This window comes from Labeo rohita, unplaced genomic scaffold (assembly GCF_022985175.1).
Source record: "Labeo rohita strain BAU-BD-2019 unplaced genomic scaffold, IGBB_LRoh.1.0 scaffold_618, whole genome shotgun sequence".
In the NCBI taxonomy this organism is placed as follows: Eukaryota; Metazoa; Chordata; class Actinopteri; order Cypriniformes; family Cyprinidae; genus Labeo; species Labeo rohita.
In genome coordinates this window covers 21455-44131 of record NW_026129544.1, presented here as the reverse complement: position 1 = coordinate 44131, position 22677 = coordinate 21455, and the positions used below count along the sequence as shown (strand labels likewise).

At 35.0% G+C, this 22677-nt stretch overlaps 1 protein-coding gene across 1 annotated transcript; it reads left to right on the top strand.

Annotated features, from left to right (window-relative positions):
• Positions 1 to 487: 487 nt before the first annotated feature.
• Positions 488 to 14354, top strand: LOC127161335 (zinc-alpha-2-glycoprotein). The gene is made up of 7 exons (XM_051104023.1): positions 488 to 677; positions 4615 to 4863; positions 5142 to 5411; positions 5510 to 5782; positions 6001 to 6113; positions 6285 to 6378; positions 12468 to 14354. The coding sequence occupies exons 1-5, from the start codon at positions 590 to 592 to the stop codon at positions 6042 to 6044; spliced, it is 924 nt and encodes a 307-aa protein (XP_050959980.1). The 5' UTR covers positions 488 to 589; the 3' UTR covers positions 6045 to 6113; positions 6285 to 6378; positions 12468 to 14354.
• The last annotated feature ends 8323 nt before the right edge of the window (positions 14355 to 22677 follow it).

Below are 22677 nucleotides of genomic sequence, written 5' to 3'. Positions count from 1 at the left end.
TTATCAGGCAAAACATTTTTAGTTTCCATTCACTTTTAATAAAAGTACAGAAAAACTGTAAAGCATGGTTCAAAATTATCCTGTGTAATTAATACAATGGTAATGTAACACTAAAGATATTTCGAACTTATGCACAACTTGTGAGATTCTATATGCATAAAATAATTGTAATTTGTTTCTGATTAATTGTTGTGATTATGGATGCACTATAAGACCTTTACAGTAAAGGGTGGAAGGAAGTGAAGCGGTGGTGAAAACGTCAGTAACCTGTGGCCATTCAGAATGAAAATCCGAAGGTACTTTCGAAAGTAATATATATTTTTTTAATATCATGATCACTATTTTTACAGTGAAAGAATGGGATTTGGGTTTATAGAATGACGTTGGATTTATTATTTAAACAGATTAAAGGGATTAATCGCGTTTACGATAACAGCCTGCCTGTCTTTGGGCGTGGCCATTGCTCCAGACTGCAGCTGCCCCCTTTTTCTTCTAGCCGCAACCCTGGAAAGTCCCTATTGTTTTGACCTGATACACCGGGCCATTGACAGTGACTTTTGACAGAACTTTTCGAAGAAGATGTTTTGACATGAGTGGCGGATTTTCTGGTGAACTCGGATTGGAGTTTTCATTTTTTCTCATTTTAAGCTTGGCATGCATTCGCTGTGATCAGTATGGTAAGTTATTTGTATTATTAAGTAATTCTGTTTTAATTATGCTAACTTAAAAGTATTAATATAAGAACACTAATATAGTGTTTGTCAAACCTACCCTTGACCTCCAACTCATTTAACACTCTGGATTCAACGCATGCTCATTTGCAGAATCTGCAAAACTTTAACTGGGGTTCATGTACAGTTCTCTTAAGCTCAAAACACACGATTTTCGGCTGTCCTAGGCATCGTGAAACAATCTTGGCTTCTAATCTGTGGTCATACAGTGATATAAATATATTTTAACCTATGATCACTTTATGACAGTGTCAGGAATACAGCCTGGTCATCGCATGTTGTGTTTTTGTTGACCAGCTGACCAGCCATTCCTGGCACGGGGTGGCAAGTGCCACCCTAGGAAAAAGCTGTGCCACCCCAGAGTTATCACAGAATAAAATCTAAATGTAAGCAGTGTTTCATGTGCTACTTTTCAGCCGCAGCGATGACAGTGTAACGCAAAATAATGGCAAAAAACACGTATTTCAATACAATGTGCACGATAGTTGTACGCGCACGCAGCGCTCAGTGTATTCGACTTCATTAACAAATGACTCTTATGAACCGGTTCTTTTTGAGTCAAAAACACAAAGCGCGGCCCAGTTCACTAACGAATTATTTTACATTTGTTCGTGAATCAGATAATTACTGCTTCTCGGCAATTTACTGCGTAATTATTTGGTGATCCGATTCTTTGACCGCTCGCTCCACGTTCATCATAGGCATTTTTATATATAGGCAGTTATAGCATGAAATCAATAAGAAGATGCCGATCGCGGAAACTAATAGCAGAGTTAGGTAAACATCTGGCCATATTGCATTTTTCTCTATTGTTAACACAGTGTAACTGATTTTAGTTGGCTCATCACTTTCCCAAATCATTCATTCAGTACTCAAAACAAAGACACATTTCTCAAAAAGTAAATTAAACATTACGTCAAACTGATGACACGCCAATCAGAATATCTGCATCCAACAACGGAGAGAGGAGAGAAATTAACTAATCTTTTACATATACTTACAAATACAGTATAATTACATAGTACAATACCAGTACATTAGATGATTGACTTTCACTATTCTATATGTACAGTAAATTGTAAATCATTTTTTTTGTGTAGCCTACTGTATTGTAAGCATTTAAGAATACCTGCAATAACTAGATTGAAACGTTTGAAAGACAAATTTATGCTGGCTTGTCTTAAAGTCTTGTTTAGAAACATAAATAGTTTGGTCAGTTAGATGTTCTAGATGTTTGCTAAAGTGTTGCTAGGTGGTTGCTAGGCTCTTGCTATGCAGTTGCTGGGGTGTTGCTAGATTTTATGGTTTACAGTGTGTTCTGGGTGATTACAGACATTCCCACCTCTGTTAATAACAGAAAATCAAACATTGTTTGCAAAACTGATCCAGTTTCATTGCTTTGACATTATAATATTTATTTCTAATGTTAGGAAATTAACATTAAATCATCGACATTAACATCTTAAACTTACACTAAAATGTGATTTATACCATCTAAGTAGTAATTTAATAGAATCGCATGTCATCTTTAGTGATACAAGATCAGAAACATTTACTGTATAACCTGTTTTTTTATACTGTTTACTGATTTGGTGCCATGATGGACACGGAAATGTTGTTATTTATTTTTTGTCATTTTAAACAGTAGATGATTACTTAATGGTAATGCAATATTTGTGAATACAACTGTATATGTCAGACTATAAATCCCCAAAAACTATGCATGGGGGCTTGCTTTGGTGTTGCCACCCCTCATGGACCTCATGCCACCTCTTTGCCACCCTAAAAATTATTTTCTAGATCCGCCCCTGGTGGCATGGCGTAAAAACTTAAAACTGCTTAACCAGATCAAGCAATCTTTAACAGACATCTTGCAGCTGTACATGTGCTATCTGGGCACTCTCCATATCAGTATGAAAGTGATAAAAAATAGCATCTTCCATCCGAAGCTTTGTTGCATTTTGGGGAAAAGAAAAAAAAAACAAAACATATAAAATGCAAATAAAATTTTAATTTCATACACTGACCAGCACAAGTATTCCAAGTATTCACACCCTTATGTTACACCTGTTAAAATTACACCCCCCTTGACCAGCACAAGTTTACAAGGTCACAGACTCACCAAATAAATTTCATTAGCACATCATGTTATGAAGGATGTCTGCTCAAAAGCATTTGACTGTAGCTTCAATAGGACGGGTTTACATTTAAAAAAATAAAAAAGATCACAGAGTCTGTGATCTTGTTAACCTGTGATGGTCAGGGGGGTGTAATTTGAACAGGCATAAGGCTGTGAAAATTCAACCCCCACTTGTAAACCCATCCTGTTGAAGGTACAATCAAATGCTTTTGAGCAGCCATCCATCATGACATGATGTGATAATAAAATAAATTTGGTGAATCTGTGACCTTGTTAACCTGTGGTGGTCAAGGGGGTGTAATTTTAACAGGCATAACAGTTAAGGCTGTGAAAATTATACTAATTATAATTTTGTTTGTTTGTTTGTTTTTTACATTTTTTTTTATCAATTGTCACTACTGTAATAAGAATTTGGTATTATTTCTTTTTATTTGTTTGATTATGACACATGTAACTTAAAAGTGTGTTACATTGCAAACATTTATTTGCCTTGTTTTATAGCGTGTTATTTGGGTTGTTATTTGCGTATATAGGAATGCATACACGAGAAACAAATGCGATTAATTATTATTATTCTTTATGACATTCATGTGCAAGTTCAGTGGGCAGCGTAGGCTAATACAATGTTTACTCTAATCACGTAGTGAACTAATACGAAATGACAACATCAAATACAATCTGGATGTTAATGCAGCAGGATAGTCAATGCAATCTGAATTTAACAGCTTTATTTTGGCAATTGGCAGCTTTATTCTTAACCCTGTGGAAGTCTCGACAGTTTACGGTTTGCATCCATTTTACACAAAAATTTAATTTATGCTTATTACTTTAAATGTCGACAATGCTTCCATGTAGGCTCCTTGGTGCTTTATGTGTGGAACATCGAAAAATATTCTGTAAAAAATGAAGAAAAGCCGGACAAAATGCATCTTAAGTCGCTGCACTGCATATTAATATGAGAGGCCCTGTGCACACAGGGGGTCGGATTTCGGTACAACACCGGAACTATCCATTTAGAGATATTAGGAACACTCAGACAGGTTAACTGTATGTAATGCTGACATGTCTGTAACACGTTTAAGCCGTTTTTCTACTATCGGGCCGAACGGTTCTTAGAACGGTCAGGTGTGGCTCCAGTGGTGTTTCCACCTGAGCCTGGTACGGCACTGCATGATTACAAATAGTTCTTGTCTCGGAATTCCTGGTTAGACAACCGTGCTAAAGATAGTGTGTGTGTGCACTAAGTACGTTATTTACAGCCAAGTAAAGAGTTACAGTATACTGCGTTCATTGCTCATTTATTAAAACTGTCCATACATGTGGTATTTTTAGAAAGGAATTTGAACTTCTGTGTCCATCTCTGTTTGCATGCATATCTCCCTGGTACAATAAGTTTCATGTGTTGGTAACGTTATACCTGTCGTCGCCTTCTGTTTATTTTATTTTTTGCACTAAGCATTGTGTCCTTTTCTCTGTTATTTAGAGTCCCAAAAACAGAAATATCTGATGATCATCGCTGATCATATCGCTGTTTACATTACAATTGCTTTACCAAGACAATGACTGACGCATTTGTATTTACATTCCAAGGAGTTCCGTTTTATCAGCGCCACAGTGGAAAATAAAGCCGTATCCGTGCTGACTGGCCCAGATCGGCACGGAATGGAATGGTTAAGCAAAGAGAACGGTTAGGCCCGATAGTGGAAAAGTGGCTTTATTGTTTTGCATTTATCTTTTCTTCAGAAAGACACCATCTCCAGTTTGTTTACACCGTCCTCACCAAACCTGATGGGTTCTCCGGTCCTGTGTTCAGTGCAGTGGGTCTGTATGACGACAGACGGATCTCTCACTACAGTAATGAAGAACAAACCTGGAAAAGAGACAGTTCAGATGCAGAAATCTGGAGATATACCGAAGAACCTCGTGATTCTAGAGACTGGTTTATAAATCTGGTTAACACTCTGACGAACTGCACAAGCTCCAGATGTGATGGTGAATTCATTGGGTTTTTATTGGAAAGACACTGAAATATTTTTAAGTGTCCAGTTACTTTTATGTGCCACTGTATATACAGTAGTCAATGTTTAAAGTGGATCAAAACCTTTCATCAGAGTTGTCCTAAAACCAAAACAATAACCATTCTTGTCTTAAGACAACTTTGATGAACTTTTTTGATCCAATTCAAATGTTGACTACTGTATACTTTTAACTTGGAATAATTTATGTTGTTCTTTTTATTATTATTATTATTTATTAATTTAAATGTTTAGGGCTCCATACTCTACAGAGGAGAATCGGCTGTGAGGTGGAAAAACATCCCGATGGATCAATGATGAATGTGAATGCATTTGATGAGTACAGACATGATGGAGAGGATTTTATTGCCTTTAATTTTGAAACAATGCAGTGGATGGAGAAAAGTCCAAAGGCAAAAGAAACCAACATGAAGTGGAAAAATCAACAACCTCGCAGACAAGTCCTCAAGATGGAGCTCACAAACTGCATGGTCTGCGTCTCCACATTTAATGATTCAGTCAGAGGTATTGCTTTATTTACAGTATTTAAGCTTGTGTTTTATGTGTTAATTTTGTGCAGAATCAAGTGGTAGCAATATGATTTATTCTTATTTTATTTTCAGCTCCACCAGCTCTTTACATGTTTGCATCTGAAGTTCCTCATGACAAAAGCAAACTGATTCTGACCTGTCTGGCCACTGGTTTCTACCCCAAACACACGGAGATGAACGTCACACAAAACAACATCACACTCCAACCATTCAGCTCTACTGGAGTCAGACCCAACAATAACCAGACCTTTCAGATGAGAACCAGTGTGGAGATAAACAAAGATGAGAAACAGGGTTATGAGTGTCACGCCCTTCACAGCGGTCAGACATTTGTAAAATCATGGGGTAAATATGACCATATTAACAGTCAAAAGTTAATATTGTATGCAAAATTGTTGTACTGTAGCTCATACTACAGATGGCAGCTCAGTCAGACTTTTTCAAAACACTGTATTTATCTGTTGCATGAATCTATAAAATATTTTATTTTATATATTTTATAAATATTTTCAATTTCTGAAAACATTTATCTTTAGTTTTATTATTGTTTTTTTCCCTTACAGATGCAAACTTGGAAATTAAAGGGATAATTTGTCACCAGGATTAGTTGTAGGTTTTTTTGTAATTGCAGGTCTATTCATAATCGTCATGTTTTTAATCTACAGAGTGTTAAAAGGTAAGTTCATTTAAATCAAATGAACACTCTTCTCATTTATCCATCATATAACAACTCCAAACAGAACAAACACTGCAAAAACATGTTTTAAATGTCTTTTTTAACAGTCTGACTTTCATACTTTGTCCCCTTTAATGCTCAAGTTTTCTAATAATATATTGTATCATACAGGCCAGAATAATTGTAATGGTTTCACCAGAAGTGAGATTTCAACTCCTGAATTCTAGTGATCAACATGACAATTGTGAATACACAGATGATACAGGTATGTCCTCATATTCATGGTCTATATTTTCACCAAAAACAAGATCCTGAATTGGTTTCTCTCTATAAAAGTTGTCTTTTAGTAAGGCCTATTTATTTATTTAAGGATTAATTCACTTCCAGAACAAAAATGTAAAGATAGGGCTGGGCGATATGGGCAAGTCGATATCAGTCGATATTGATAATTATCACAATAAATGTAAAATCTTTATTTAAATAAGTTCAAATTCAGATTTTTGCTCCAAAGTGAATGTTGTAGAAAACAGACCATTAATTTTCCTTAACAAAATAAATATCTAAATAGAAAAATTTATTTCTGCATGTTCTCCTGAGTTATTTTGTTTCAAATCAAGGTTTAGATTGTCTGATAATAATAATAATAATAATAATAATAATAATATCATGTTTTTGTCTCTTAGAAATGCACATTTGATAGTAGCTTGAGGATGCAGAGATACATTTTTGTTCATTATCAGTCAATAACATCTGTAAAAATTTATCTGACCCAGTTTTTTTTTTTTTTTTTTAAGCGTTAGTCTCCCCTAGTAGCAAGCATAAATTTTAAATTATGATAAACACAGATAATAAACCACACATAATGGTACCTCAATACCATGGTAAAAATATAACTACATGGTTTTATAGGTAGCCTATTTGTATGAAAACTGTAGTCTAAAAACATTCAGTATGAATGCACACATGCTATAGCTTAATCACAAATACTTACATACTATAATTAAATTCCATTAATCCTGTAATAAAGTTCAATGTGAATATCCCACATTGCTGCCACAATATCATGGTGCAGTGCAAGGGTGTAACTTTGGTTTGAGAAGTGGGGGGTGAACCTCCAGGACATTTGACCTCCTAACTGAAGATCTTTTTACAAATGTAAACAAAAACAGTATAAATAAAAAATAGTCTAAACAAAAAATAGTCTTAAGCAAACAATGAGTACAGTCATAATCAAAGTAGGCTAGGCTTCTCTGTCAATATTCAAAGTGCGAATAGAGACCAAATTTTTCAAGCATGGTACAATAAGTTTCAAGCTATAGTCGAATCCGAGTCTTTAACCAGTCAAGTCTGAGTCCAAAATGGGCCAAGTCAGACTCAAGTCTGAGTTCCAAACGGCCGAGTCCAAGTCCCAGGAAACAGTACTGTTTGTCAGTATCTTTACATTGTTTTAACCCAAACTCGGTCCTGGAGGGCTGGTGTCCTAGCTCCAGACCCAATTAGACACACCTGAACTAGCTAATCAAGCTCTTAGGCATACTAGAAACCCTGAGCTAAACCAAGGAGCAGGACCAAGTTTAGCCAGGCCTGTTTTTAACCTTTACAGAAATAGCCTACTACAGACATTTCATGAAGTAGGCTAATAAATGTAAAAATAAAACACTGCAAAATCTTCATTGTATACATTAAAGTTGATTAATATGAAAGTGATTCAGTGAAGAACAGTGAGTGATTTTCTCTTTTTCTTTTGTTGTTTGATTAACATTTATAACGTGGTCGGCAGCTGCAGGTTTACACTGCTGTCTCTTTATTTTGACACATCAATATTTCTCCTAACTGTTCAGGTTTACTTAGGACAAAAACTGCCTGCATTTACATGAATAGTCTCCAAGAGGAGCATGTGTGTAGCAATAACAGAACCTATTAGAATCAAAAGAGAACTTGGCATTGGCACACTGACTGAGAGGAGCGTTCTGTGAGCGCGCTTTGAGTGTGTGCGCACATAAACCCGTTGGCTTTCCAGTAGCTAACTGGATAACACTTAAAAACGCATGCAAATACTTTCATGATAATGCATCGAGTCAGTGATATTTCCACCAACTGTCCCTGGACTTGATTGGAATATTTTCCAAAAGGCTCGAGTCCATGTCAAGTCCGAGTAAAAATGCATCCGACTCTGTGACAAGTCAGAGTCCGCTAAAAGCGCTGTTTAGTGCTTGTGTGGCGGAGTAAATGCATTTTCTTCAGTGAGCTCACACAGCACGGCAGTTTGAACTTCTTGTTTCGCTCTGCTTTTGGCACATAAAAATTATATCGAACATTTATCGAACTATTCATATAGTTTTATCAAGGAAAATTATATTGCAATAATTATCGTTATCAAATTATCGCTCAGCCTTATTTACAGATAATGTACTCACCCCCTTGTCATTCAAGATGTCCATGTCTTTCTTTCTTCAGTCGTAAAGAAATTGTTTTTTGTGGAAAACATTTCAGGATTTTTCTCCATGTAATGGACTGATATGGTGCCCTCAAATTTGAACTTCCAAAATACAGTTTAAATGCAGCTTCAAAGACCTCTAAAACCAACTGACGAAGAAGGGTCTTATCTAGCGAAACAGTACTTCTCATTTTCTCCTCCAACTTGAAAATCGTCCTACGTCACTGTTTTTACCTTTTTTGTAAAGGGTGTTTGATCTTCTTTGCATGTTCACTTTGTAAACTCTGGGTCGGTATTTCTGCAGTGATGTAGGATGATTTCGAAGTTGGAGGAGAAAATAAGATGAGAGTTTTTAGACGTACCCTAACTGTAATGACCCAGGAAAAAAACTAAGTTCACACACAGCTAGATGAGACAAGTGTTTAAGGTTAAAAAGTATATCGAAGTATATTTTAAAAATAAAAATAACCAATCGTTTTGCTAGATAAAACACTTCTTCCTCTGGGATCATTTACAGCCCTTTGAAGCTGCATTTAAACTACATTTTGGACGTTCAAATTTAGGGTCACTGTACAAACGGTTTGCGTGCGCAGCCCCTTTAAGAGCCCTATTGAGAGCGCATAACTAGCGCCTATTTACATGCACGTCATGTATATTTACAGTGAGATTTAGTACCGCTTTACTTATACCGTTCTCATGTTTAGGTAGAGATAATTGCCGTTTCTAGTTCATAGGTCTATTGTGTATTGCAAGCATAAGTGTGTGGATGAAGATTACATGGTTAAATGGCCGTGGTTAAATGGCCGATGCGGATGCTAATTTGCCAATTCATTAAGCTGTAGTCTTTCACTTCTTTTCATTAATATTGATAACAGTGTTAGCTGCTATTGGAATGTCAAATTATTGGATTTGATCTCTATATTATTTACTTTGTTGTTTGTTATCTCTGTACAGACCACACCTATTACATGCTTGATGGTACAGTAAAGAAAGTAAAGGAAAGAACTGTTGTGGACTGATTTCCTGGGTTCTGACCAGCCCACCAGGGCGAGTGATCCTTCCTACAGTCTTTTAAAAAGAACTGAAGACCAATTCCGAATCCTATAGTCACCGTAGAAGTCCATTACATGGAGAGAAATCCTGAAATGTTTTCCTCAAAAAGCATAATTTCTTTTTAGAAATTAGATTAGATTAGATTGTGAATACATCAGCTTTAAATATGTGGAGCAACATTTCAAGAGTTAAAGAAAGCATTAATGCCTTTTTTCCAGACAAAGGGAATTTCCACAAATCCAGCACAGCACTGAAATCAGCAGTGGGTCTTATATTCTGGAAAACGAATCTCAAGCCTAGTTCAGACTATGCAACTTTTACTGTCTTGGCATCAGGTGTTTACATTTATACTGGGTCCACATCAGATGTGACCTGGCGATGTGACAAAATACTATAGAACTTATTATAATCAGTGATGCTGTCTACACTGCCTGTGGTACGACACTACAAGCAGAATGCACTGTGCTGCATTTTACTTTTTCTTAAGTTGCTTATTAGCATGCATATTACTACAATATAAGCTATTTATTAGTACTAACTGCACATATTAATGCCTTATTCTACATGACTTAACATCCCTAAAACCCAATACCTAAACTTAACAACTACCTTACTAGCTATTAATAAGGAGCAAATTAGGAATTTATGAATCGTAGTGAAAAAACAGTGTTACTTTTAAAAGTAATGCATTACAATAAGTTACTTCTAATTATTTTACTGTTTACTTTTTATGGAAAGTAATGCGTTATTTTACTTTTGCATTACTTTTTAAATGGGGGCAGGACTTGCTTGTTATTTTTTAATATAAAAAGTTCTATTTTTGGCAAATGTAAAAGCCTTTTCACACCAAAAGCCTAACTCCTACCCAATACCTAAATTTAACAATAAATAAAACTAACTATTAATTTAAAAAGCAACTCTTATCAATAAAAAATTAATGAATTGTAGGAATGAATCATAGTTACACTGTGAATAAATGTTCCCTGTTCTAAAGTGTTACCAGTTATCTTAATGAAAAAAAAAGTTCTGTCTGATCAGTGCCTTAGATTTTGCTTTTATCACTTCTTAGTTTTTTGTTGAGCAATTTATAACCGTAAGTGGTTGATATGGGTCACTCTATAATTGTGAGTACATCTCATGTCTGTGAAGTATATTTTTTATATATTTTCATCAATATAAAGCCCAGATACTTAATTTTCTAGTACACAATTGTATTTTTCCAGTCAATCAGTTGTTAAAAAAGCCATGTTTTTTGTTCAAAAATAATGTCCACAAACAGCCCTGCTATTCAGCTTTTCGATTTTGTAAAGTTGCTCTTTCTACTCTGCATTTAAGCATGAAAAATTGATTTTATAATTTTACCTTCAGTTAGATAAGGTTATCAAGACATGTGGGTGTGCGCTTCAAATATAACTGTTTATTTTGATGTAACTTGTTTTATTTGTGTCTGAAAAACTATTGTCAACTAAGTTACCAACTAGAATCCCTCCCTTCTTTTTCTTCACATTGTAAAATTCTAAATGTACCCCTAATTATAGAATGACCCATATAGACTATGATTATATGGGGTCGGTTGCACCATCGGTCAATACACTACAAGTTAAATTTACTAGTGTAAATGGGCATGTTACATTTTATGCACTATGAATTAAGTGTGGAGCTTAATATTTACAGAAACCTCTGTTCTAGAGAAATGGACTGTACCATTTTGTGGTAATGCAAATGGAATGTCTTAAATGTTATAGTCTAAATGGTACAGTTTTCTGAGCATCACTCTGTTACTGTAATGGAGTGAGGGAGACGTGAAGCGAGCAGATCCAAATGCAAGCTTTTATTAAATAGCAAAGGAAAGACATGGTCACAAACAGGCAGGGTTGAACAATAGCCGACAGGTACAGTGAAGGCGAGACCTGAAAGTAGTCCGTGAAGCAGGCGAGGGTCGATGAACGGCAAATGTAGACCAAGGGGCTAGGCAAAAGGGTAATCCGAAAAATGAGCAAGAGGTCCACAAGGCAGGAGGTGAGACATACAAAACAAAATGACCAGGAACTAAGGAACACAATGCGATACAATGAACCAAAACACCACAATACTTGGTGAGATACAAGGGGAAGTCCAAGGCTTATGTAGAGCGTCTGATTGGATACAGGTTTTAGAGCAATCAGTGCAATGGGTAATGGGAAAATGTAGTCCGGGGTGTGATGCAACAGTCTGTGTAGAGTGAAATGTTAATAAAATGCATGGCGACCTCTGGTGGTGGGCAGACCAGACAGGATTCATAACAGTTACTAATCCCAGATTTTATTTATATTATATTTATGAAATTTGTGATCACATTAGTGTGATAATTCTAGGCTGGTTCATGAAGCCGTACGATTAGAACTTATTAGTGATTAGAATGTATAGACATCATACAGCGCTATTGTGGCTGTGTTGTGTCACGTGACAAGCATGACTCGTCACCATGGAAACAATAAGGCGATACATTCTAAAATAACAGTCTCCTTAAAAAAAAAACACCCTGGGGGCTTAACTAGAATATTGTAAAGTTGTGTATGAAAGGGTTAGCAGTTATGTCAGCAATAAAAATCAGGCAGATAAACTAAAACTTGTGACTTCAAATCTACTACTGTTTACATATTTAAGGGCTACTTATTGGATCAATAAAGGCTACTTATTGGATCAATTATTTAAAGCAGGGGTTGTCAACTCCAAACGCTTTAATGGAGCTTTGATTACATGCAACTAAATAAGATTGGGTTTCAGGCTTTAATTAAAAACAGCTGGTCCAACCCTATCCTGATCTGTATTATGCATTTCAACTCTAGTCCTGGAAGAGCATCATTGCTCATTTGTGTTCATAGGTACTTCAGGACCAGGTGTCACACACAGACGAAGGCAGAGACGGAGGTAAGTAACCTGTTTATTAAACAGGTTGTCAAACAGTATTCAGTAGTATGGTTGGTAAGAGATCTTATCTGAGCAGTTCATGTAAACGGGTAAGCAAATCCAAGGGAGCAGACGAGAGAATCAGAGTCCATAGAAGTAAGGAGGATCAGTGAGCGCGAGGGATGTGATCTGTAGACCAGACAATGAGTGACTGAACAGTCCATGTATTTATAGGGGTGTGGTAATTGGAATCAGGTGCGCAGTCAATACGGGGGTGTGGTCTGAGTGGGTGACTGAGGTAGAACTCTGACACCAGGGTTGTGAAACAGTGATTTAAGCTATCTGCCTACAGCAGGGATCTCTAGCCCCGATCCTGGAGAGCTAAACTCTTAATCATAAGAGAAAATAGAGAAGAAACTATTTTGTCTAAATGGTTCCATAAAGAACCTTTAACATCTGAAGAACCTTACAGAACCTTTAACCTTTAATTAAATGGTTCTTTGTGGAACCAAAAATGGTTCTTGTATGGCATCGCTGTGAAGAACCTTTTAAAGCATCTTTATTTTTAAGAGTGTACTTTCCTGCAAATGTCAGATCCAATCCCAAACACACTTTTAATTATCAAGTAGCCTTTGGGTGTGTTTGATTTGGTTTTGAAGCTGAAATCTGCAGGACTGAAGCTCTCCAGGAGCAAAGTTGGAGACCCTTGGTCTATCCTAAGCACTTTTAACTGTCAGAAACAGAGTTGTAGCAAGTGTCAATATGTCCTGCTTTATGCACTGCTGCTTTACACTAATATATGTCTTGAATGAATAACAAATACCCTTTATCTTAAATACCCTTTTATACCCTGCCTATAGCAGGGATCTCAAACCCTGATCCTGGAGAGCTACACTCTTAAACATAAAGGTGCTTCACGATGCCATAGAAAAAACTTTTTTGTCTAAATGGTTCCATAAAGAACCTTTAACATCTGAAGAACCTTACAGTTTCCTTTAAAAGAACCTTTAACCTTTAATTAAATGGTTCTTTGTGGAACCAAAAATGGTTCTTGTATGGCATCGCTGTGAAGAACATTTTAAAGCACCTTTATTTTTAAGAGTGTACTTTCCTGCAAATGTCAGATCCAATCCCAAACACACCTTTAATTATCAAGTAGCCTTTGGGTGTGTTTGATTGGTTTTGAAGCTGAAATCTGCAGGACTGAAGCTCTCCAGGAGCAAAGTTGGAGACCCTTGGTCTATCCTAAGCACTTTTAACTGTCAGAAACAGAGTTGTAGCAAGTGTCAATATGTCCTGCTTTATGCACTGCTGCTTTACACTAATATATATGTCTTGAATGAATAACAAATACCCTTTATCTTTTGAGGTCAAATGGATAAATTTGCTGTGATTAAGCAGTATAAGTGTGCCAAATTATGGGGGATTTTTGTGCATAAACAGCAAAGGTGAAAAACTGAAATGTATTATTCATGCCTAAAATGTAAACACATTTGTGAATTCCATTTTTTTTTTTTTGTCCTTATTGAATTCCTGTATTGTTGATTGTATTAATATTTTAAATCAGGAAGCAAACAACTTAAAATGTTTTACAGCTGTGTGTAAATTAGTAATGTCCTATTTATATTTGTATCTTTTCTTTTAGTTTTTATTTTTATTCTTAAAACTTAAACACGGAAGTAAGCCTATGTGTGACACTTCCAGTTATAGTAAAACTATTTGCACTACAAAACCAGTGTCCACAATGAAGTTAATGCAGTAAAGTAATATGTTAAGACACACCAATCTGCACTATTAGATGCACTGTTTTGTACATCTAAGAATAGCTGTTCATACAAACATCCAGTTGATTCTCATGCAAATAAAGCACTTTTTTTTTTTAAAAAAAAAAAAAAAACCTTCTCTGCTTTGTCGTTTGTTTTTTTTTTTTGTTTTGTTTTTTTTCAATGTCACATTGAACCTCATGTGGATGAAAATAAAATGTGATGGATAGACTTTGAGTCCTACGGCATATAATTTAAGAACTTACAACCTTTAAAATGGTTTTGGAGTTTTTCAACAAAGACATTTTGACGTGATATATGATATGCATCTTCATATTTGACCCTGGACCACGAATTTTAGATTTATACATCTCAAAGCTGAATAAATAAACTTTACATTGATGTATGGTTAGGATTGCTAGGACAGGACAATATTTGGTCATAACACAACTATTTGAAAATCTGGAATCTGAGGGTGCAAAAAAAAAAAAAAAAATCCCAAATAGTGAGAAAAACACCTTTAAAGTTGTCCAAATGAAGTTCAAAATCAAAAATTAAGTTTTGATATATTTATGGTAGGAAACTTTCAAAATATCTTCATTGAACATGATCTTGACTTAATATCCTATGATTTTTGCCATTTTAAAAGCATGCTAATTTGCATGGTCAACAAGAAGTCAATGCCAGCTTAACTTTCTAAAGACTAACACTGTAGTCTGTCTGGTGAAATCACACTTCATCTGAATCAGAATCAGAAAGAGCTTTATTGCCAGGTATGTTTATACATATGAGGAATTTGTTTTGGTGACAGACGCTTCTACAGAACAACAGAATGACAGTGACAAGACAAGACACTGATAATTTAAAATAATAAAATTAGAATAAGTAAATGTGGGATAATTTATGAACATAAGCAACAACACAAAATGCAACACAATTGTTTTTACAGTGCCTTTTCACAAACTATGAAGATCTGTTTCACACAGTCAACAAGCATCAAGTTTTTTTAAAAATATAGATTAAAAAATAATGCACAACTGCAGTGCTATGTTTGAGTTTTTTCTTTGTGTCATTTACATTACAAAACTAGTACACACTTTTTTTACGGGCTTATCTAATGTATCTACTGAAGAAGTGTTGCAAAGTTGACATCCTTCTCTTATCTGATCTCCAGTTTGTTTGCTATTAAAGCAAAAGAAGCTGTCAAATGTGAAGTCTGTCTGACGTAATCATACTTCAACTGACCATAAAGAAACATAATAAACGGAGACTGTGCTGAAGTCTGTACTGCTCAAACAGTTCAGCAATGTTACTGTTCAACAAAAATTGCATTTCTAATCAGCCCCTACAAACTGTTCTCATTCCAGTCCAGGCTATAAATATATTAGCAACAAACATCACTGGACTAGAGAGCTGCATCATGTGACTGTGATCCAAAGATATCTGTGTGTGGCAGGGGTGGATCTAGAAAATAATTTTTAGGGTGGCAAAGGGGTGGCATGGGGTCTATGAGGGGTGGCAACACCAAAGAAAGCCCCCATGGGTAGTTTTTGGGGATTTATAGTCTGACATACACAGTTGTGTTCACAAATATTGCATTACCATTAAGTAATCATATACTGTTTAAAATGAAAAATAAATAACAACATTTCAATGTCCATCATTGCACCAAGTCAATAAACAATATATATATATATATATATATATATATATAAAAACTTCAACAGGTTGCACAGTGAATGTTTCTGATCTTGTATCACTAAAGATGACATGCGATTCTATTAAATTACTACTTAGATGGTATAAATCACGTTTTAGTGCAAGTTTAAGATGTTAATGTTGATGATTTAATGTTAATTTCCTAACATTAGAAAGAAATATTATAATGTCAAAGCACTGAAACTGGATCAGTTTGGGAAACAATGGTTGATTTTCTGTTATTAACAGAGGTGGGAATGTCTGTAATCACTCATAACACACTATCAGCCATAAAAACAGCAATAGCAACACCCCAGCAACTGCATAGCAAGAGCCTAGCAACCACCCAGAATATCCTAGCAACCAACTAGCAACACTTTAGCAAACATCTTGAACATCTAACTGACCAAACTATTTATGTTTTTAAACAAGTCTTAAGACAAGCCAGCATACATTTGTCTTTCAAATGTTTCAATCTAGTTATTACAGGTATTCTTAAATGATTACACACAATTCAAATACAGCGATGACTCTCCTGCCCAATGAACACTCGTGAGATCAATAACACTAACAAAAAACTCTTATTAGGAATTAATTTGCAACTCAATGTCTATTACAGTATACAACATAAATTAAATTACAGATTGCTAATTCAGCAATTAACTTTTGGGAAAAAAATATTTTCATTTTATTACTGTAAAGTAATCTTGCAGATGAAAAGCACGGAAAAGTTCAAATAACAAAGAACTGTATATGAACCTGGTTTGCACCACAATACAGTACAGTACAAAATAAAATTAAAAAATTAAATTCAGCATCCTCTGCACATTTGACAAACTTTCATTATAGTATGCAGTACTATTTGGTCTCCTGACACAAGACTATATCTCTGGGTAGTCATTTCTCAGTTCTGCACAAATGCAGTACACATAAAAAATGGTTACAAATAAAATTTGACAGTCACACTGAATGTATACAACATGTACTACAGTTTACTGTACATATAGAACAGTGAAATAGTTCCACTCATCTAATATACTGGTACTGTACTATAATTATACTGTATGTGTAAGTATAACACCCAAATGATTCGTTCATTTCTCTCCTCTCTCCATTGTTGGATGCAGAGATTCTGATTGGTGTGTCATCAGTTTTGCTACTTAATGTTTAACTTACTCATTGTTAAACTTTTTGAGAAATGTGTTTTTAGCACTGAATGAATGATTTGGGACTATAAGTCAACTAACATCAGTTACATAATGTTAACAATCGAGAAACTGCAATACGATCAGATGCTCACCTAACTCTGCTACTAGTTTCTGTGATCGGCATCTTCTTATTGATTTCATGCTATTATTGTTTCGTCGAATACGGCAAAAAATACCTATATCCATGATTAAAGTGGTGCGAGCGGTCAGAGAATCGGATCACCAAACAATTACGCGATGAATCTCAGACATTTCCGGACGGGATTAGATTTCTCAGAGGACTTCAGAGTTAGCCGAGAAGCAGTAATTATCTGATACACGAACAAATGTAAAAACAATTCGTTAATGAACTGGGACGCGCTTTGTGTTTTTGACTCAAAACGAACCGGTTCATAAGAGTCATTTGTTACACGGCTCGCGCTGCATGCGGGTGCAACTACGGCGCACATTTTATTGAAAGACGTGTTTTTGCCATTATTTTGCGTTACGCTGTCATCGCTGCGTCTGAAAAGTAGCACATGAAACACTGCTTACATTTATATTTTATTCTGTGATAATTCTGGGGTGGCAGGTAGGGTGGCACAGCTTTTTCTTAGGGTGGCAGTTGCCACCCCGTGCCACCCCGGTAGATCCGCCACTGGTGTGTGGACATGATTTGTTTGTATAATATCATTCTCCTCTTCCATTACAGTCATCACCACACACTGATCCTGAGCTTCACTCCACTTTAAATGTCGTCATCCGACCTAACAAAAATACAGCATATAATATAACATTTCATGTCAAACACAATGATATAATGATACAAGTATACATTTCAAATAATAAAATTATAATCACATTTCTAGCTCATGTTTCTGTCATACAGTAGGCTTATATACTGTCAAACCTTGTACATTTTAAAATGTCTTTAAAAAGAGATTTAAAAAAACGACATTTAATGCAACATTGTTGAATATTTAGAACTCACCATTTGACAATTTCTTTAAGAAGAGCAGGAGAAAAATCAGATAGAAAACTACATGCAGAACTACAGTCATTACCAATCCTGCCATAAAAGGAGTTTCATTGTCAGGAAATTAACCCCAGCAAGAAAACCACAATGAAAACCACAATGCCATTTTAAAATAGGACATTTAAAGCAACAGTGTTGAATATTTAGAGCTCACCATATAACAAGTCATCAAACATTTGCACTGCAATAAATTAATAAATTACAATAAAATTAAATGTTTTACAGTAATACTTTTTATCTGAGTCAAGAAATTTTAATTAATAGCTTGTGACCAGCAACATCAGTATTGTGTTCTCTTTCTACCCACTGTGTGACTTGTATTAAGTTTCATCTGTTAATACAGAAGCAGAAATGCCACTTTTTACTAAGGACTGTATTTTTGGTAATATTTACCCCATTCTACTGAAACCGGTTTGATCCCAATTACATCTAAGAAGTATGGAGAAAAGCCTTATATGTATGAACAACAGATTTTTTTTTTAAAGATGTTTTAATGTTAATGTTGTTGCTGATGTGTCACTTTTTAGATGTAAACCCAGAAACATTAAAATAATATTTCAACATTTCTGAATGTGTCCTTAATGGGGTTACATTTTCAACTCATCAGTATTTATTTTTCACCTTATGATGACCTCCTCAATTTATGTTACGCTCACACTCACAAAGAGTAATTAAAGTGATCTGATCAGAACTTATTCTTCTTTGGGTTTATTTTCTTGCAGATTTCAGCTCCAACCCTAATCAAACACCCTGAACATGTTCATCAAGGTTATTAGGATCACTAGAAAGTTACAGGCAGGAAAATAGCTCTCACTGGCAAGAGTTGAAAACCTTTGATATATACAGAGGAGCCTGGAGAAGTGGGTGTACAGTAAATCAGCACCCTGAACACGGCATGTTTTCTGTCTCCCTCATCTGTCACACCTGATTCAACTCTTCAGCCCATTAGAAGTGAAAGCAAGACCTGAAATGGTTGTGTCAGATATAAGACCTATAAAATGTGCAGTGTTGGGGGTGCTCGCAGGACTGGTTTGAAAAACACTGCTCTAAATAAGAAACTAAATCTGCCAGCAGGTGGCGGTAAATGTCTTAATAAGTCATTCACGATTAATTTAAAACGCATTCACTAAACTAAACACCAGTTCTGCTATTGCTTCAAAGCCTATATAATATATAATGTTTAAAATACAACACTATATCAACTTCTTATTTGCTGAACTGAAAAAATCAGCACTTGTGTCATATTGCTCTTGTCTGTGTGATATCCTGTGATACGTGATATAATGTGAGACAAAACATACAGGAGCATTTTTTGCACCAATATCTTGAATTGTTTTTATTATTATTATTTTATTATTTGGTTTTTATTTTGAATTTTAAGAGTTTAATCAATTAATTTAAATGAAAATAAAAATGTATTTGGGGTGAAATATGTTTTTTTTTTTTTTTCTCACAGTTACATTCGGTACCACAAATAGTGTCATAATGTATGGTACACAATTTAATACTTTTTTGTAATCATTTTTGTGCATTATTTTTATGAAAATTAGGAGGGGTTTTAATGTGACTAACTGTCATAAAAATATTTTGTATGAAAATGTAGTATGAATTACATTCGTGTGAAAATATACCCTTTTTGACAGTCTTTGTGAGATTCACTGATTTCAGTGATTTATTTTGAGGTTTGCTGGGGATGTAAAACACACTGAGGTTCCTGGTGGAAAGTGAACAGATTATTTTCAGTATGGATGAAACTGATCTGAACTGCTGTTGTCACCAGGAGCACAGAAAGCCACTGAGAAGACTGACATTTGGGGTGTTGTTATAATCTGCAAATGTAAATATAGATATGCTCTGAATATATGACTCAATGTTAAAAAAGACAGAGATTCAAAGCAATATTTTTATTTTACAGAACAACAGAATAGTGACAAGACAAGACACATAATAATAATACATTTTATTTATAACGCACTTTATATTCACACAGAATCCCAAAGTGCTACAAGGTAACAAGCAAATAAAAATAAAATCATTTAAAAGCTAACTACAAAACTAGTACACACTATTTTATGGGCTTATCTAATGTATCCGCTGAAGAAGTGTTGTAAAGTTGACATCCTTCTCTTATCTGATCTTCATTTTGTTTGCTATTAAAGCAAAAGAAGCTGTCAAATGTGAAGTCTGTCTGACGTAGTCATATTTCAACTGACCATAAAGAAGCATAATAAACGGAGACTGTGCTGAAGTATTAAATTAGAAGTGACTCATAAACAAACATTACAAACAAATGAGGGCAAAAAAAAAAAAAAAAAAAAAAAAAAAACAACCAAAAAAAAAAAACAACCAGAGATCACTGATGGTTGAAGTAACAAAAACAACTGAAAAGAGAGAAAATCTGTAATTCTTCGCAGAATGAAGAGTGTAAAACAAGTAGTTCATTCTGTTAAAATGAACCAGAATGAAAAATGAAGAATGAAAAAAGACAAGTGACAAGTGTGTATGAAAAAGCTTAATCAGAATTACATGCTACAAATATACAAGCATAAACCCAGATCATCTGCTTCTCAAACAGTTCAGCAATGTTGCTGTTCAACAAAATTTACATTTCTAATCAGCCCCTACAAACTGTTCTCATCCCAGTCCAGTCTATAATTATATATATTGTTTGTATAATATCATTCTCCTCTTCCATTACAGTCATCACCACACACTGATCCTGAGCTTCACTCCACTTTAAATGTTGTCATCCGACCTAACAAAACTACAGCATATAATATAACATTTCATGTCAAACACAATGATATAATGATAAAAGTATACATTTCAAATAATAAAATTATAATCACATTTCTAGCTCATGTTTCTGTCATACAGTAGGCTTATCTACTGTCAAACCTTGTACATTTTAAAATGTCTTTAAAAAGAGTTTTAAAAAACAAGACATTTAATGCAACATTGTTGAATATTTAGAACTCACCATTTGACGATTTCGTTAAGAAGAGCAGGAGAAAAATCAGATAGAGAACTACATGCAGAACTACAGTCATTACCAATCCTTCCATAAAAGGAGTCATTGTCAGGAAATTAACCACATGCAGCAAAACCACAATGAAAACCACAATGCCATTTAAAAATAGGACATTTAAAGCAACAGTGTTGAATATTTAGAGCTCACCATATAACAATTTCTATAACAAGTCATCAAACATTTGCACTGCAATAAATTAATACATTACAATAAAATTAAATGTTTTACAGTAATACTTTTTATCTGAGTCAAGAAATTGTAATTAAAAGTTTGTGACCAGCAACATCAGTATTGTGTTCTCTTTCTACCCACTGTGTGACTTGTATTAAGTTTCATCTGTTAATACAGAAGCAGAAATGCCACTTTTCACTAAGGATTGTATTTTTGGTGATATTTACCCCATTCTACTGAAACTGGTTCTGTCAGACTGCTGTGAATGACAAAACAGTCATAAGATCCTTTGTGGTTTCTGTCAATCTTCACACTGGCTCTCATCTGATAGGTCTCATCATTATTTGGTCTGACTCCACATGATATTTGGTTCTCAAGTAGAGTTCTGTACAATCTGATGTTCATCTTAATATCTCTGGGGTAGAAACCAGTGTCCAGACAGGTCAGATTCAACAAACACCCAAACATCTGGTGAAACCTGGAGCAGCAGAATTCATATTAAAAATAAAAGTTTACAAAAAATTTGGTTTTGTGAGAAAAGCCTTATATGTATGAACAAAAGATGTGTTAATGTGAAGGTTGCTGATGTGTCACTTTTTAGATGCAAACCCAGAAAGTTAAATCAAACATTAAAAATAATATTTCAACATTTCTGAATGTGTCCTTAATGGGGTTACATTTTCAACTCATCAGTATTTATTTTTCACTTTATGATGACCTCCTCAATTTATGTTACGCTCACACTCACAAAGAGTAATTAAAGTGATCTGATCTGAACTTATTATTCTTTGGGTTGTTAAATGTGATCTATTTTCTTGCAGATTTCAGCTCCAACCCTAATCAAACACACCTGAAGGTGTTCATCAAGGTTATTAGGATCACTAGAAAGTTACAGGCAGGAAAATAGCTCTCGCTGGCAAGAGTTGAAAACCTTTGATATATACAGAGGAGCCTGGAGAAGTGGGTGTACAGTAAATCAGCACCCTGAACACTGCATGTTTTCTGTCTCCCTCATCTGTCACACCTGATTTTACTCTTCAGCTCATTAGAAGTGAAAGCAAGACCTGAAATGGTTGTGTCAGATATGAGACCTATAAAATGTGCAGTGTTGGGGGTGCTCGCAGGACTGGTTTGAAAAACACTGCTCTAAATAAGAAACTAAATCTGCCAGCAGGTGGCGGTAAATGTCTTAATAAGTCATTCACGATTAATTTAAACGCATTCACTAAACTAAACACTGCTGTGTTGCTCAGAGACGAGCAACAGTTCTGCAGTGGCTTCAAAGGTAATTTGTTCTCT